We start from the raw sequence: 18,542 nt of genomic DNA on the forward strand, positions 1-18,542 counted from the left end.
TTAAAAAAAATATTTGCTTAAATATTTTCCTCTATTCCTAATTATGTTGGAAGCCCAGTCAGTGTATTTTTTCCGCATTTACGGAACAAGCACCAATTCTCATGCAATCTAACTTAGTTCTTTATATTCGGAAATTCAAAAAAAAAACATTCTCTTAAAGTACACTGCGAACAGGCAAAGAGAACCATTTTGTGGTGTAGATGCGTCAGAACATGAATGTCAAGCACTACACATCCCGTTCTCCTCCGAACATGAATGCTGTGAGTAAGGTACTTAGAAGCAAAGGAAGCCTAGTGCTCATATCTTCATATGGCTGTGGCACCACAAGGACAGGGACGTAGACGGAGTGACGAGAACACAAGGGCTCACTAACACCTGACAAAATTTATTAAAAGCACAGAAAAAGAAAAAAAAATTAACGGTTACATGCGCTGTCCAGAACAAGTCGACAAAAGCGCCCGGTCGTGTTATCGTGAGCTTAACGCTCTTTCAAGATAATAAACCTCAGCGTCAAGTAACAGCAATGACGGCGAACTCACGCATTCCTCAGCCGACTTCCTTATACGGAACGCCTCCACGCTCTCTCGGGAAGTCTTATCTTTGTTTTGCAGAGAACGCGCGTTTCTTTGAACAATGGGACACACGTTTGGCTTTTGACATGCTTGGTCAAGTGCGTCCTCGAACCTCCTTCAAATGAGCTGGCATGTTCCTGGAGGCGTACATTTAGACAGCGTCCCGTCTGCCCCGAGTAATGTAGACCGCATGTCAGGGGAATGGTATAGACTACTCCCCCAGCACAGTCCACAAACGGATTGGAGTGCTTCACACCACAAGCCTTTCTTCTCTCCCACGGTGCGTCACACCTCTCAATGGCGGCACATATCCGCCCTACCTTACTCTTAGCCGGAGATACCATGTTCACCTCATAACGGCGAGCTACCTTCTTAAGGCTGAGACGCACTCCATGGATGTAAGGGATGGAGGCGAGCTTTTCCCTTCCATGTGCGCTCTCTTTATTGGACCTGGTCCCCATTAAAGTTTGCTTCTGTACCATGGGGATCCGTTGCGACACCGAAGCCAGCACAGAGACTGGGAACCTCGCGTTTGTTAGTCTGGCCACCTGATCGGCGAACGTGTTGCCCATCCGATGGAAAGAGGACTTTGTCAAAGCCGAATTCAAAGGATTCAACACATTGCCATTGTTAATAAACTCCGAATGACCCAAAGCAAAATTCAACAAGGGCTTCTTTGACCTTGTTGAAAACGACCAGCACATATGGTTGCCCTCGAAAAACAAGGAAAAATCCAAAAACTGAATGCGTTCGTTTTCGGGAGCTTCACACGTAAAATTCAGGCCACAGTCCTGTTTCTTTGAACATCTTCAAAACATCAACCATTGTCCGGGTGGGGTCATGACATTCCACAAAAACTATAAAATCGTCAGCATAACGGACAACAGGATTCCTCCACGACCAAAAAGTAGACCGTAGATAATTTCCTTCTTACATACAAGAAGATAATCCCCCCCAAAAATTATAAGCTTTCGAATTTTTTATACTTGGCTCATTTAATAAAATCAGATATTAAAAAGCTGGTTCCTTATACTGTTGTGACTGGCTATCGGAATAATGCTGGACGCCGCGGACCATGGCCCACGGTTCAGAATTGCTGTTTTTTTGTTTTTTTACTTCGCGGCGCTCCTGACAGCTTCGCGTTAGACGCATGTACGACCAAAGCCTTGCAGAAGCTCAGGTCCAGGCTGCTGCGTCTAACTAGCTGTCCGCGGAGGTAAACGTGAGAAAAGAGCAGCAGCCTGGCAGCTGTATCTGCATAGCCACGAAATCATTTCACTGCATTGGCATTCAGGCAGATTCATTTCATCAGAGATCCATTCGCAAAATCTGTCCGTAATCACCCCCTCGTGCCAGCTGGCACTGATTTGGCGCATTACCGTTTGTCTAATCACCCTTGTGGTTTTATCGCCGGAAATTTGGAAAATGAAAACCGGAAAGCAAATATTAACTCAGACGAAGAATGCACTAATATTTGCAGGTGAGATGCTGGAATGAAGAAAACGGCTGCACTGCAGTAATGGCTGCTTCGAAGATCTTTCAACATTTCCAACACGATTGCGGAGACCACTCTACTTTCTGCCCCAAGTGCTCGGCCTCGGTTCTTTGCGACAACGTCTGCGCACACCTGAGATCGGACTGCGCGACTCCCACAATTCCTCCTGCATCCGAGCACGAAGCACTGGCTGGACGCCATGACGAGGAACTCGTCTCGGCAGCTTTGAGACGAGTGGTAGAAGAGCAAGCCGGTGACATGAAGGCAATTCTGGAGCAGCTGCTCAGTGAGAGCAACGCACAGGGTGACAGGCTGAACGAAATCTCGCACGGTCTAAACGCTTTCAAAGAAACCCTGGCGCAAGAACTTTCCCAAGCAACACAACTTGGATACTGCAGTTTGACAGAAAGCTTTGGCGAAGTAACCAGGTCTAATCGGCAGATTCAAGGTTCCTTGGTAGCACGGAGTGAGGCACTAAGCAATCTCTCAAGTAGGATAGGAGCCTTAGAAGAAGGGATCAAAGCTGAGCTTTTGAATGCGACGAGACAAAGCGATGGCAACATTGCGAGGGTCGTGGCTTCTATCGATGCAGCTAAAGGTGAAGTCAATGCAAACAGTGAGAAGATATTGGACTACGTTATCAGCGTGGGGAGAAAAGTAGAACTGCAAGTGGCGCACTGCGAGTTTTTTGTGAAAGGTATCAGATCGCTTCAAGAACAAGCGATGAAGCTTGGGTGGACCGGGTACGAAAGCAAGCAGGTGTACCTACGCGGCTACTGCATATCCCCTGGTGTGCTTCTCAGAAAGGAGGACGACGCTGTTAAGCTGCATGCGAGGCTGCAACTGCACAAGGGTGACATAGACGATCTTCTCGAATGGCCGTTGGAACACACGATAAGGCTTAGTGTGGTCCATCCTGAAGGAGGCGCAAAGCGTCGTCTTGAATTCACACCGTGTCGTTCATGCAAACACACAGAGAGACCCATTGGATCATCTACGAAGCCTTTTTATTTTCCAGATCACTCGATTAGTCTTAACGACCTAAGCCGTGACGGCTACGTCTACGAAAACTGTCTTCGAGTCCAGCTAGAGCTGCAGCTGTGAGTTCGACTTGCGGAATCTGCTCAAGATGACTTTCTTGCCGCAAATCGGCTATGAAGCCCACTGAGGTGTTGGTTCAACCTCAGGAGCCAACCTCTCCGCCTTTTCAGTGTATCTTTCATAAAGTTCGCTCTTTGCATTTTTTGTGGATGTACAATTATATGAAATATATTTTTTACTTCGATATGCATATCTTATAACCTGTTCTGTGAATGGGAAAGTAAAATTTTCAGCAGCACAATTTCTCGTACTGTGAACTGTACAATTGTGTTAAATTTCGAGAGGAGTTTTTAGAAAGCGGCCCTTTTCTACGACGTACCGAACACGCGCGACTAAGCGACTAAGGCCTGGCTCATGCATGGGCCCGCAACTGGGCAGGCAAGAATTTCCAAAATAAATCTCTAAAAGACAACTGAGTCTCACGTGTGCGAAAATCACCTTGCGTGGCCGACTCTGAAGGGAGCTCCCAAACGACAGCAGCCGCCGGTTGCAGTTTTGAAGCTCAAGCTTCACTACGAGACCTCGTGTTGCAATCGCCATGTGCCTAGTTTTCACCTTCAAGTGACCTTGACCTCGAAAGCAAAGGAAAGGCCCATAACTGGCCAGTGCCACTGGCGCCTGCTAGCTCCGCTGTCGAAGACGTTGCGGAAATCGACCGTATTATTATTTCATTATCAGATGATGCTGTTGACAGCAAAGCGATGTGAAGAGTAGGCCTTTTATTATAGCGCAGGCGAGTTCCGAAGCGCCGTCCGCGGCGGCTTCGATGCGAACCAGGCTATAGGCCTAGCGACGACAAGGGGCAGCCAGGCAGCAGCACAGTTCGTCACGCGGAGCGCCCGCGGGTGGTGCCGTTGCCGAAAGCTCGCAACATAAGCAGGCATTATTTGTCGCTGCTCGCTGGCAGTCTTTCTATAAGAAGGGGTTCTTGTCTTTTCTTGTGAGATTTGTTCACCAAGCCAAGCAGCGCTCACTGCTGCGTGGGGGAAAAGTGTGACACCGATTATGGGCGGAGCTTGGGTAGAGCGGCGCAGCGATGCTAGCCGCTCCGTGTGTCCCTGCTTGCAGTGGGGCGGCAGTTCGCAAGCGTCGGTCGGTGCTGCGCGCCGGCGGAGTTTTCGCACGTGTGTCCCGTGCTTTAACCTACCAGAGCAGCGCAGCGCCGAATCACGTCATGCTACCGCACATATCAGCATTTCACCTAATTACCCTGATCGGCTGACGTTTTTGTTCTAGAATTCACAAATGTAAAACAAAAGCTCTCAATTTCGAGTTCAGTCATCCATCAGGCTTTGCAACGTTGCCACGCTTGCTTACCAACAGGCTCAGCACGCCAGGTAAAGTTTGCCCCGTCGCTGCCGGTTTCAATCCGGATACAAAGGCGTGCAGTAGATAGGGAGGCGCTTATCACCTTAACAGCAGTATAAGGAATAAAGAGACAGCCAGCGCACATTATCGGAGCAGCTCAGTCGTTGCTTCACTGCTCAGTTCTTACGCGGACGCCGGACGAGGTATGCCTCCTACAAGCACGCCCCACACTCTGGTCGGCTTCTGTGCCGAGCTGGACTGGAGGCCCCTGCATTTCTTGAGACCAATTCCAAGGAATAGGATATGCAGCGCCTGCGGAATAGTACGAAGGCTGAACGCCCTGCTTCCATGCATGCACGTCCTGTGCGAGTCGTGCTGCGAGCAGTGCGTAGAGGAAGGTATTCGCGTCTGCCCACTGGACGGTGACAAGTGCCTGGAAGAAGACATCGACTGGAAAGAATGGCCCGCCGAAGAAGTGCTTAAGAGAGAGGTAAGCCAGGGGTATCCGAATTTGGGGGCAGAGGAAGTTTACACATGACCGAAGCAGCACAGCTAGTATCGGCCCAATATTGGAAACGCACTGGCAAATGCCATTCATACAAGGGACCAGAGTGAAATCATCCATTTGCAACATTGGGCCGGTTACCTGGGCTGCTTGGGGATGTTCCTTCAAGATTTATGGCGTACTGTCGGCCGGAAAAGTTAATGTGCCACCGCTCAGGGCAGCGGAGCGGCTGCGGGGCCGCATCGCTGCGCTTTTATCTTGTGCCGCTTAAAGCCCATTGATAGTTGGCAAATTATCAAGGGGCTTTAGTGCCGATCGCTTGAAGCCATAGGGCCCGAGTGATGACAAACATCGCCCTCGCTCTCGCGCGGGGTGCTTGTCGCGCTTGATAAATATCGAGTGTTGCGTTCAGCTCCTCTGCTGTTGACGTTTTCGACGAAGGGGAGCGCGCATCGCCTATTAATCGAGCACATAGGGCTGTGACAGACAAATCGGACAGCCGCAGTCTGTCAAACCCATCCCTTACAAGAACTGGTGTTGATATTCTGTGCAATTTTGTGAAGTTGCTTTAATAAGCAGTGTTTAAAAGCTGTGGAAATACTGCGGCATTTTTGCTGATGAACATTGAGCATGTGTTGAAAATTGGCCTATGTGTTTATGTTGAAATTCCCTTGTGGAATTTTGTGTTGATTTTTCTGTTGATTATAGAGTGAATACAGTGAATACAAACTTAAAAGCAACATGTGGTTCATGGCTTGACTTTCAGTTGTGACCGTTGGCAATCCACCTCTGTACTTCCTACATACATAAATACATGCTCTCGCCTATACAGCCATCTGGTAAAGAACATGGAATAGCATTGCAAACGAGGCTACACAAAGAGAAGTTTATTGTGTACGAATGCACACAGTCAGAGCGCCCCCTTTGAAAGGGGATGACACGAGGCTACAACATGACCTCACTAAGAGTTCATAACTTTTCCATTTTAAGCACTCTCTCAGCTTCACTGTTATATACTCCTACACATGGGTGTCCGGATCTGCGCAGGTAGTGGCCTGTCGATTAGCAAAGTTATGTCAATTATAACTATTACTATTTATTCATTTATGTGTAGCAGAAGTAATCGAGTTCACATGCAACGTTCTGTTAGTTGCAGACCTTGATTAATTCATAAATAACAGAAATAAAGCAGTAATTAATAGCCCTTTTTTATGAGCGCACATATGAATCCTCTCAATTAGTAATACATGAAAAACTATTTTGCACCGGTAGCACTTTTTCTATGCAAGAAAATGAGTTTGAGCGGTTTAGGAGAGTCTTAACCGGTGCTGCATGCGTTCTTAATATGCATAATGGGATAAGATTCTGTTTCCACGACGCATGTCGAACTAAGTTCATTTAGTTAGGCTTAGAAACGGCTGCCATGGGACTCGATGCAACGTAAATTCCACAGAAATTAGTGAACAATGATTGGGTTTATTACGGTCAGCGAAAATTTTGTTAAGCAGATGTTGTGTAGGCTCAACCTGCATTGTGTTCATGTTGATTTCCAGTTGATTCAACAAGAGCTCAAGAAGGTGTCAACTGAAGCTGAAAGGCATGCCACAGCCCGATGTGCTCGATTAATAGGCGATTCGCGCGCCCCTTTGTCTACACCGTCAACAGCAGAGCAGTTGAACGTAAGACTTGATATTTATCAATTGAGACAAGCCCCCGCGCTAGAGCGAGGGCAGCGAGTGCGAAGTTTGTCGTCACTCGGGGCACTCTGCATGGCTGCAAGCGAGCGGCGCGAGACAACTGCGCCGCGGTGCGGTACCGACACCGCTCCACCGTCCTGATCGGTGGTCCATTTACTTTTCCGGCCGATAGCACAGCCCCCGTCAAAAGTATACAGCCCAAGGGGTTTGCTTCAAAGAAGTTTACCGCGGCACCATATCACATCTAGCTGTCCGAAGCTTGGGTGGATTGAGGACGCGAAGCCATTCCCTTTTCGAGAGATTACGGTCGCTGAGGATGCATAACGAAGCACGCTGCTGGCCTCGAAAGCGAACCCCTTGGGATGTATACTTTTGACGGGGGCTGTACATATTCGGGTCTTGGCTTGTGCCTGATAAATCTTTCAAGTGCGGCCGCCATGGTGGCTCAGTGGTTATGGTGCTCTGCTGCTGAGCCCAATGACACGGGTTCATTCCAGGCTGCGGCATTCGAATTTCGGCATTCGAGGACAGGTCGAGAAATTAGGGCGCTGCCCAGAGCACAGTGTAACTTGTAAATAACCAGTCACAGATACGAGGGACAAGAGAAGGAGTGTTCACGCCACAAAGACGGGACTATCAACTGAGATTTATTAGAAATGACATAATCCCAGCAAGGCCAGCAGAACATGCGCAACAGCAGCATCACAAATCACAGCGCAATGGACACACAAGATATCACATCTACCGTGACCGACCTAAAAAGCGAATTCCTTCTCGAGTAAGCGCACCGAGGTTGTGCTAATGCAATCATGGCTTGACAAACTTATATGGTACGCTTCCAAGATTTCTCGCTCTTTTTTTCCCTTGCTTCTACAAAGAATCGTTGCATTGCTGAAGAATGGATAACACCCACATTCATTGCAATGGCGAGGCAAGTTTGCATCGTCATCGGAGACCAGGGAGGAGTGGTGCTCACGCAGCCGGTCATTAATACACCGACCAGTTTGGCCTATGTGTACTCTCTCGCATGTTAGGGGGAACTTGTATACGACCTGTGCGACACACGCCGTGAGACGGTTCTCGTGCTGCGTGGTGCAAACGTGGTTTCTTTCCCTGCCTCGAGAAATGCGCGCGCACAGACCGCAAAGCTTGCAAGGAGCAGAAAACGCCACACTCACTCCCTTCTCACTTATCTCCTTCTCTTGTCCCTTGACCTTTCTGACTGGCTATTTTCAATCCACAACGTATCAACGGGCCCGCATGTCGACTCTTCTTCAGAGCACAGGCCGATCGGTGCGAGGAATAGTATTGGTGGCAGTTAACTGCAATTTGTAATTGCACCATTTTCAATGAACGGAACAAGAACAGGACATAGTATTTCTCTACATGGCACGAAAGATGCGTTCTTTCTAGGTCCTTCGAATTTTTAACAATATCTCGCGTGCGTAAACGTGTGCTTTGATTAGCGCCGTATCACGGAGCAAACCGACAAACTCTGCGAGGGGTCCCGTATGCACCCGAAGCCGAGGCCGAGGCGATCGTTTTCCGCAAGGCTTTTTCCAAGCAGTCCGAAGCCCCAATTTCTTTCGTCCGCTTTTCTCGCTGATGTCATACGTGCCACAGCTGCCGAATAGGGCCCAATAAACCTGCAGGTAGCCGCAGGCTCACCATTCGACATTTTAATCTTGACAATCTGCATTTAGCTTTCCGTTGTTCCTTCAAAAGTTGCGCCAGAAATAAGAATAGCAGCAAACGACTCGTGGTTATACAGATAGGCGATGGAAACTGAATTTCTTACTTTGTTGTTTATTACGTAATGTAAAAAGACAGAATCTATTGCGAACGTGGGCCATAACTGTTCAGTGACTTTCTGTAACAAAAAGAACAAGTGATGCATTGATTGAGAGATTAGTTCATAAATCTTTGAGCATGCGGCTAGCCGCAGGTGGCACGTGGCTACTCCTAAGCACTGGTGGCGCTTATTCCGCTTAATAAGATAAGAAAAGAAAAAATTGGGGGCTCCGAACAGCTTCAGGAAGAGCGAAGCACACAATGGCTGCCCTGACCTGTGCTTCGTGTACATGAGGCATCTTTCGCCGAGTTTGCAGATTCGCTCATTCATAGGGCGCTAATCAAGGGAAAAGCCGCTGCTCACCTTATATTGTTAAAAGATGATTCACCTGCGCGGTTTACTAGCGTTAGAGGAAGCAGGGAGGCAGATCGTACACTCGGCTCGGCAGCTGAGATCTCGGGCGAGAGTGTGCGCCTGGGCGATTCCGCTGAGCGGCTCGTGGGCTGGAGCACAAAGAAGTCAGCGAGAGGTGGAAGAAGGCGCAGTAGAAAGTAGAAACGACCACCATCGTAGTTGCGGACAGCCTGCTGAGAATCACTGAAGACGATTTTGGTATTATGGTCGGCTAGCGCTAGCGCAATGGCAACCTCCTCTGCTGCGGTGACTGTTTCTGCATTGCGAATGCTGCAGGTTGTGTACCAGCTGCGCTGAGGGGCCGAGAGCTACCGCCACCGTTGCTGGCTTTGAGGGATGGTAAGAGGCGTCCGTATACGTGCCGTCCGGACGTCCGCTGAAGCGTTTGTCGAATTGACGTCCACGGTCGGCCCGTCTCTCGGCATGATGTTCCGGGTGCATCCGCTTGAGAACGGGAGGGATGGGGATATATAGGAGATATTCCGGGATAAGTTCAGCATAACTTGGAGCCGCTCTCGGCGGGGAGATCCCAACTTCCTGCAGTACCGCTTGGCGAGCGTGTGCGAGTGAGAGCCGCTAGTATCGGACAGTGAGGGTTGCTAGGATAAGTTCGCTCACGGTATTGAAGATTCCGAGAGCCATGAGCTTACGGGTAGCTGTGGACATGGGAAGACCCAGGGCCTTCAATGCTATCGCGTTCAAAGATGGCATACGGAGCACCGCTCGGACAGATTACCGCCCTTGAGGTTTGCGGTTTCGGTCCATGCTTAATCGTTAGGTTTGCACAAGCGGGCGCTTACACTGGATATTTTTTTACTGCAGACTTTTTAAAGGGACCTAAAAGATATAGCAATGGACTCTTTGCAAGCGGATTGTACTGCTCAGCGGGCCTATGCTTATGGTAGGAGTTTGTTAAGAGACCATATGCTAAAAAATAGCTACCTGTATATTTTTCTATTTCTTAGCCCAATACAATACCAGAGGCATTAACACACAAGGCGAACCCCGTTTTTCTTCGTGAATAAGCGTGAGATTAAGCCCTCAAAACCACTCGATACCAACGCACACGCGCGACATGCAGACGAAGTTGCATAGCCCAAGGAGCACAGGTAATGGGACCAATATTGAAAATGAATGGTTTCACTCTGGTCCTTTGTAGGACCGGCTTTTTCCGGTACGTTTTCAATATTGGGCCAGTTATCTGCGCTGACTGGCAGCCCAACTACAAGCCGGGATATTCTCTGTCACGAGACCACTGAGCAACGTTCGTTCGTCTTGGGTCTTAGGTTGAAAAGGTAAAAAAAAACACGAAAATGAAATAAAGAAGATTGTCAACATTGTGAATGTCTGTTGAGCCTACGAGCAGGGAAGGTTTCAATACGGAATTGTCACCAGAACGGCCGCCGGCACCAAACCGAAATGAAGCTATTGCATGCTGGAGAGTCCAGCCGGCGAGCTGTTGCGTGCCCTACGATGTTCATCAACGTTTTGTTTTATTTGCAGGTTAAATGTTGGAACGAAGAGAACGGCTGCGAGTCTGTGCTGGCTGCTTCCATGCTCTCCGAGCATTTCCAGCGAGAATGTCGACACCACACTGCACGGTGCCCCAAGTGTTCGGCTTCGGTTCTTTGCAGCGATGTGTGCTCACACCTGAGATCGAACTGTGCAACGCCATCGATACCTCGTGCTCCAGAATCTGGCCATGAGCCCAGCGACACGGAAGGCGCATCCCTTTCAAACTCCTTTCAACGATTCATTGCGGAGCAGGGAGTGGAAATGAGAGAGCATCTAAGGCAGCTGGTTACTGATGTTCAATGCAATGGTGATAGGCTGAACGAAATGTCTCACGGGATTAATACTTTTAAAGAAGCACTCAGAGGTGAACTGACGCAAGCTACGAGAAGTATTCAGGGCAGTCTGGCAACGAACGCACTGGAAAAAACTCTTCGAGATGGGTTGGTGAGAGTAACGACACAGAGCTCTGAAAATTGCTCACGAATTCTGGCATCAATTCAAGAAATGCAATTTCAAACTCTACAGAAAGACAAGAAGACCCTAGATCGCATTAAAATATTGCTTCGTCCCGATGAACCGCGAACAGAGCATACGATCTTCGATGTCAAAGGGGTGGAATCTCTTCAAGAAAAAGCGCTCAGAGAAGGCCTCGCTGCCTATGAGAGCGAGCAGGTATACCTGTGCGGCTACTGCATGTCACCTGGAGTCTACTTCAGTAAAGATGGCGAATCTGTGCATCTGCATGCGCTTCTCCGCTTGCGGAAAGGCCAAAACGACGACGTTGTCGAGTGGCCATTCCAGCACAAAATACGTCTGCGTGTTATGCACCCACAAGAAGAGGCCCTGCGCATCATTGAAATTAAGCCACGCCTTCCATCTAAGTACATGCGAAAGCCCATGTCATCAACTAACAGAGGCGTTGTTTTCGATGATCCGTCGTTTACTCTGCGCACTCTCAGGCAGTACGGTTTCGTATTCGATGACACGATTCGGATTAAGTGGGAAGTTATGCTGTGAGTCGCGCTTGCAGAAAGTAATAAATGGAAGCAATTTATTTCTAGTGGCATTTTTTTAGCTATTTGTTGTTAATGCTTACTCTATGCAGCAGGAATAAATGAATCCGTCTTGATCACTTCTTTGCTGAACCGTGTTCAGTGCACCTATTCTCGTCAACTTCGGGCTGATGTGAAGAAATGGCACAAATGATAGAAAAAAAGTGTGACCTGATATTCTAAGCACAGTGTTTATCACCAAGTGTTTTGTTTTGCAATAGCTTCAACAAGACTTCCGTAGTCCAGCCGAAAAGAGTAAAATATTTGCTGAATATGTATGCGGGGGCAGCAGCCCTTTAGTTTCGGATAAATCGTTATAATACGTGCGAGAAGGGTAGATGGTGGTAACAAAACAAAAGGCCGTGGTGCTTCAAAATTCGGTATTTGCGTTTAGCTGCAAATTGGAAGAAAGAAATGGAAAGTTTTGGCTTTTGGTGTGCTATGAATTTCAACGGCTGTGTTAAATAACCCAATGTGGAACAATATTGTCCTATGACTCATTTTCTGCCCTTCGTACAAGTAATTGGGGGTGTTCTTCTGCCGCTTCTAGCCACCTGCGTGGGGACATAAATAAATAAAAGACACTCTGACAACGAGATGCATGCTTCAGTTAATCTTAACCTCGCCTTGGAGGATGAGAATTTTTCAGCGGAGACATAACATTTACACATTTAAGGTTTTTCGGAGAACACTAACATTCGTGCCTGACGAAATTTGTCAGCGACAGGAGATTCCAAACGCCCAGCTGGAGTAGCTGGAGCAGGCGATGTGTCGAAGTGCACAGGGGCAGTGCGAGGGGTGTCTTGATCGATTATCGCAGGAGGACAATTCAGGCGATTCAGCTCATTTGGATTGAGTCGTTTATAAGGTGTGTAGAGTGTCGCATGGCTGATTAGCAGCGCCTGCACGGTTCGCATGATGTCACTTAATTCTGAGCCCCTTCCCCCCCCCCCCCCCCCGCGTCCGTTGGAGATGCGGCGGATCAGCATGGCCAATATTTTTGGATCAACATTTTCGAAAATGGAAAACTAAGATATGGGTACATAAGTATTGGTAATGGTCCCGTCTTCTGATGTGTATAAAAATCTCCCTTTCATAGTGTATCCTTCGCTCGCATCGAGGAATTAGGACTGCTCTTAAAGACTGTCCTACCAGGATGAGCGATCACTTCCTCTTTCAGCTGAAGGTGCACGTCCTAGGTCGAGAGATGCAGCCGGAACAGGCACAAAGTCTCAGGGAAGAAGACTATAGTTTCTATGTGTGAGTGCAACCGATTCAGCACGACGCCTTCCCTTAGTTTTCCAGCGCAGGACATCAGGAATATGGGACAAGGGCTCTGGAGGGCCAGCGGCTTGCCTTGTATAAGAATTAGGCTGATGTCAGCGTGACCCCATTCTTGCGGGAATACGCCAGTCGTCCACATTTCATCATAATCTGTCAGGTCAGTCAGGATTTGATAATCTGTCAAGATTTTCGGTCATGTAGTCCCACGAAGGGTGAACGCGTTGAAGTCGCCAATAATTTGGAACGAGTTCTGGCGCGCTTGGAAAGCTTAAAGGCGTCGTGAAACAGTTCACCAGACACGTCCATCTTGCCCTTTTTGGTCGGAGTGCAGACGTTCCACCCTGAGACTCTTGCCTGGCCTTGTTCCTCAGGGAGGAGCTCGGACAAGACGTGTGAGATGTGCAAGTGTGTTGTCAGTGAGTGGTCGATTGTAGTCAAACCTTTGGGGACCAGGGGGCTAAGTGTGGCGTTTCGTAGCCATCCGATGTTTGTGTCACGCACGTTGTGTATCCCAGAGAGTTGGTGTGCAGTTTGTTCTTGGAGGACGATCATGTAAGGTTTGTGTCCCCGAATGTCGAAAAATTGCTGCAGGCCGCGCTCTCCTGGCGTCATCATCATCATCATCATTATCAGCCTGACTACACCCACTGCAGGGCAAAGGCCTCTACCTTGTCTCTCCAATTAACCCTGTCCTTTGTCAGTTGCCGCCACTGTATCCCCGCAAACTTCTTAATCTCATCCGCTCACCTAACTTTCTGCCGTCCGCTGCTACGTTTGCTTTCTCTTGGAATCCACTCCGTTACCCTTAAGGACCAGCGGTTATCTTGCCTTCGCATTACATGCCCTGCCCAAGCCCATTTCTTCCTCTTGATTTTAACTAAGATGTCATTAACCCGCGTTTGTTCCCTCACCCACTCCGCCCGCTTTTGATCTCTTAACGTTACACCTATCATTTTCCTTTCCATAGCTCGCTGCGTTGTTCTTAACTTAAGCTGAACCCTCTTTGTTAGCCTCCACGTTTCTGCCCCATAGGTGAGTACCGGTAGGATACAGCTGTTGTATACTTTTCTCTTCAGGGATATTGGTAAGCTACCATTCATGATCTCAGAGAACCTGCCATATGCGCTCCACCCCATTCTTATTCTTCTAGTTATTTCCCTCTCATGATCCGGATCTGCGGTCACTACCTGCCCTAAGTAGACATATTCTCTTACTACTTCCAGTACCTCGCTACCAATGGCGAACTGCTGTTCCCTTGCTAGGCTGTTGAACATTACTTTGGTTTTCTGCATGTTAATTCTTAGGCCCACCGTTCTGCTCTGCCTGTCTAACTGATTGATCATGCTTTGCAGTTCTTATCCTGAGTGGCTTAGCAAGGCAATGTCATCAGCGAATCGCAAATTACTCAGGTATTCTCCATTAACTCTTATCCCCAACGGTTCCCATTCCAGTCCCCGGAATACCTCCTGTAAGCAGGCAGTGAAGAGCATTGGCGAGATCGTGTCTCCCTGCCTGACACCTTTCCGTATTGGAATTTTACTGCTGACTTTATGGAGAACTATAGTAGCTGTGCAGTCGTTATAAATATCTTCCAATATTTTCACATAGCACTCTTCTACACCTTGATTCCGCAATGCCTGCATGAAAGCTGAGGTTTCCACTGAGTTAAATGCTTTCTCGTAATCAATGAAGGCTATATATAGGGATTGGTTATATTCTGCGCATTTCTCTATCACCTGATTGATAGTGTGAATGTGACCTATTGTCGAGTATCCTTTACGAAAGCCTGCCAGTTCATTTGGTTGACTAAAGTCCAAGGTTGTCCTGACTCTATTAGCGATTACCTTATTAAATACCTTGTAGGCAACGGACAATAAGCTGATTGGTCTGTAATTCTTCAAGTCCTTGACGTCTCCTTTCTTATGAATTAAGATAATGTCAGCGTTCTTCCAAGCTTCTGGTACTCTCGAGGTCACAAGACATTGCGTATATAGGGTGGCTAGTTTTTGTAGCACAATCTCTCCTCCGTCCTTCAACAAACCTGCTGTTTACTGATCCTCACCAGCTGCTTTCCCTCTTTGCATTGCTCCTAAGGCTTTCTTTACTTCCTCCTTCGTTATTGCCAGGATGTCCCATTGCTGTGCTCGACTGCCTCCCTCAGTAACTTGATGATTAGATTCGCTACTGTATAGATTTGTGTAGCGAATCTAATCATGGCGTAAGCCTCTACAATTGCACTACGACGCAAGCGTGGTAGTAGCCGGTGGTGCGCAGTTTGAATGTCTCTTTGTGGTTGAAGTGTCCCGCCATAATTAATTCGGACTCGAACACTGGCTACTTTCTCTTTTAAAACAGGGCATGTTCTGAGGCCGGCATGATGATTCGAAATCCACCCAGTATGATGGCATACGGTGCAATAAGCGGCAGAGTCCCTCGCACGCAGGCTGAAGGGTGTGACACCATGGGGCACAGCACAGTGCGTGCACACTGCTTTTGAGGGTTCTTCCGCGTACAGGCAGCGGATCAGTGCATGCACATACTGAAAACAGTGTGCACCAAAGGAAACGTGCAAGTACGCAAGGACTGCGATTCAGGCCCACCCCGCAGTGACACATCTGGCTGTCATCAGGTGGCGAAATGCATCAGGATCTAGCTCAAATTTGAAGAGGGCTGCCGTGGTGGCTCAGTGGTTACGGCGCTCGGCTGCTGACTCGAACGACGCGGGTTCGATACCGGCCGCTGTGGTCAAATTTCGATGTACGCGAAATTCAAGAGGCCCGTGTACTGTGCGATGTCAGTGCGCGTTAAAGAACGCCAGGTGGTTCAAATTTGCGGAGCCCGTCCCTACGGCGTCTCTCATAGCGTGAGTCGCTTTGGGACGTTAAACTCCAATAAACGAATAAAGGAAACCAAAATTGTAGGTGGTATTTAACTTTCATATTACGTGTATGACGCGATTGCGTAGAGGGTTAATTCTCATGTATGCATAATATGTCATTCTATAATTTACATTCATAGATCCCCGGGAGTCCTCCTACTCCTCCTGGCGCAGTGGTGCAGCGCTTAAGCGATACGCCACTGCCCCGCGATGGCAGGTGCCGTGGGCCTTGTGCAACCCAAGTGGCTCTTCCCGAGTGGCAAATCCTTACTTAACTTCCGCATGCCACTCTGGGCAATTTGCTCACTATCGTATGGGCAGGTTGGGATGGCGCTGCAAGGTCCCCTAGGTGGGTCACCTGCTTCTAGGTTGCTTTTCATGTACCACGTGCCAAATCCATGCTCGTGATTTTTTCGCTGACAACGCCGACGCTGGCACCAGATTTTCTGGTAAATGTGGCCTTTAACGCTGTCACAACAAAACTGGAAACAAACTGGAAAAAATAATTAAAAATGAAGTCGCGACTGGAAAGAGCCAGCGATATGACATTTGCTCACGAATTCTAGCGTTAATTCATAAAATGAAAGTTGAAACTCTAGATAATAGCGAGAGGACTCTGGAACACATTAAGACATTGCGTGGAAGGGATGAACCACGAGCAGTGCGTACAATCTTCTATGTCAAAGGACTGAAATCGCTCGAAAACCGAGTGCTGAGAGGAAGGTTGGCTGTTTACGAGAGCGACCCAGTGTACTTGTGTGGCTACTACATGTCACCCAGAGTGTTATTCGTGAAGGATGGCGAATCTGTGTATCTGCATGCCGGTCTCACCTTGCGGAAGGGTGACAACGACGACGGTGTTCAGTGGCCATTCCAGCACAAAGTACGGCTGGGCGTAATACACCCGCAAGAAGAGATGCAATGCCTCGTTGAAATGAAGCCAAAGCGTGATGATCAATCATTTAAAAATCCTGAGTGCACAAGTGGCTATCTGCACAAAAACATGCCATGCGTTTTTCCTAATCCGACCTTTCATCTTGGACATCTCAGGGAATACGGCTTCGTGGTCGAGGACCAGCTTCAGATTAAGTTGGAACTGATGCCGTGATCTTGAATAAACAGCGCGAACGAAGACGAGCACAAGAGACAAGAAAACGGACGGCACAGCGCTGTGTCTTTTGTCTTGTCTTTTGTGCTCGTCTTCGTTCGCGCTGTTTATTCAAGATGCTTAACCAACTAGCCCGCCAAAACGTGTTGAAGCCGTGAGCCGCACTGGCAGAAGGCGTTGGATGGAACCCATATTTTCCACTGGAATCTCATTCAGCAGTTTGATGTTAATGTGTAGCCCATCCAGAATGGATAATTCAATTTCTTTCCTGAAGTGCAGCGTTCAGTTCGATTCTTTTCTTTTAGTCATGTGTAACATGAAGAAATTGCTTTAATTACAAGAAGAACGCTTGACTCAAAGTCGTAATCAAATAGCCTTTACCTAGTTATTTTTAAAACAGAATTTTTTACTTTATGTGTTTGACTGGGCAACTAGACTTCTGTAATTCGGCCCGTGTCAACCACACTGGACCGAAAACAGAAATTGTTTCCCGGAAATGGTACTGCATCTATACGAGGATAGACGGTGCATAACAAAATAAACGGCTGGGGTTCTGCAAAACGCCGCGTTTTACTTTGGCTACGAGCTGGAGAAAATACGTGCACAATAAAAAGCAAATGCACGTTACGTTCATTCTTTATTTTTCGGTCTTTTGTGTAGCACGTATTTCAGCGTTTGTATACCTGAAAGCGCAATTATGCAGGAGGTAAACAAACGCTTGCAACCGCTTTGGTCGTGATGAAAATAAATAAAAGCATTGATTTGACGGTTTTGCAAGCTTCATTTTTTCCCCGATCTAGTCTTTGTGGATGAGCCTGTCACAGTCGAGAAATAACATTGACACGTGTATTGTTTTTCGGAGGAGACGAACATTCGTGTCTCAAAAAATTTGGTAGAAAGTCGAGTTTTAAAAGCACTTCTCGTTATATTGAGCGCTTAATTTTCCGTTCAATGCTCAGTGCCTCATTGCGGTCCGATAGATAAACAAGCCTACAGCACGTGAGCTTATTTATCGCGTTGCCCCGAATCCTGCGGTACCTGATTTTTTCGAGCAGCTCGGAGCTCAAATTTCAATAAGTAGTTCGATCATGCGTAGTGGGAACGACGAATGCTTTATTGATTTACATTTATTTCTTGCTTTTGCACAATACGTTTTCGAAAAGAGGACGCCATAATTATCTCTGAAAAATGACAGTTGTGCTTTTAATAGTTCTGCAGGTACAGGTACTCTTTTTCATGTTACGGTGAAATATAAGGATCACTTCACGCCAAAACGACCCAGAAGATGCTCCTGGCCTCTTCTGTCTGTTAAAGAAAATACACGAAAACTCAGCACAATGGGCGCTATGTTACCCAGCAGTATTTTTGCCAGAAAAAAATTTATTCCGGAGGGGAGAACAGTTCGAACATTTCGAAATCGCGTGAAACAAAGCACCAGTCAGTAATTGAGACAAAATAAAACTTTTCGAGAACCCTCTCAGATTTTTTAATGACATTGCAAAGAGATGGCTTTCTTCGTGATTCAATTCATGTATTTTTATGCACATTAAAAATTTTTTACAATGTATGCGAATGGAAAATTTATACCATTTCGTTATTTCGTTCATTTGAAATTGCTCTCTGAAATTAGAAAACCTCCGCTTTGTTTCTCTGGACGTCTGTTACCTGGGAAAATTCTTACAGCTGATGAAACTGAGCCCGTCGCAGTAAAAAAGGTAGCAGAAAAGTGAGGTTTGAACCAAAAACGACAGTTTATTTTACCTTTAGGTGGTTCAGGTAAAAACACGAAAGATGGCAGTTTTAAAATGACCTTCATTTAAA

General features: G+C 47.4%; 1 protein-coding gene across 1 annotated transcript; it reads left to right on the top strand.

Moving 5' to 3' along the window:
- The first annotated feature begins 4,624 nt into the window (after nt 1-4,624).
- LOC149329436 (TNF receptor-associated factor 6-like) lies at nt 4,625-11,494 on the top strand. Its single transcript, XM_089562226.1, has 2 exons — nt 4,625-4,966; nt 10,388-11,494. The coding sequence occupies exons 1-2, from the start codon at nt 4,682-4,684 to the stop codon at nt 11,414-11,416; spliced, it is 1,314 nt and encodes a 437-aa protein (XP_089418352.1). The 5' UTR covers nt 4,625-4,681; the 3' UTR covers nt 11,417-11,494.
- Nucleotides 11,495-18,542: the final 7,048 nt, after the last annotated feature.

This window comes from Amblyomma mixtum, chromosome 9 (assembly GCF_055824585.1).
Source record: "Amblyomma mixtum isolate Tamu chromosome 9, ASM5582458v1, whole genome shotgun sequence".
Taxonomy (NCBI): Eukaryota; Metazoa; Arthropoda; class Arachnida; order Ixodida; family Ixodidae; genus Amblyomma; species Amblyomma mixtum.

Bases quoted from the DNA above. Each gene is read 5' to 3' on its own strand.
- LOC149329436 (XM_089562226.1), top strand. From the start codon at position 4,682: ATGCCTCCTACAAGCACGCCCCACACTCTGGTCGGCTTCTGTGCCGAG. The intron at 4,967-10,387 runs GTAAGCCAGGGG...TTTTATTTGCAG, and splicing joins AAGAAGTGCTTAAGAGAGAG to GTTAAATGTTGGAACGAAGA.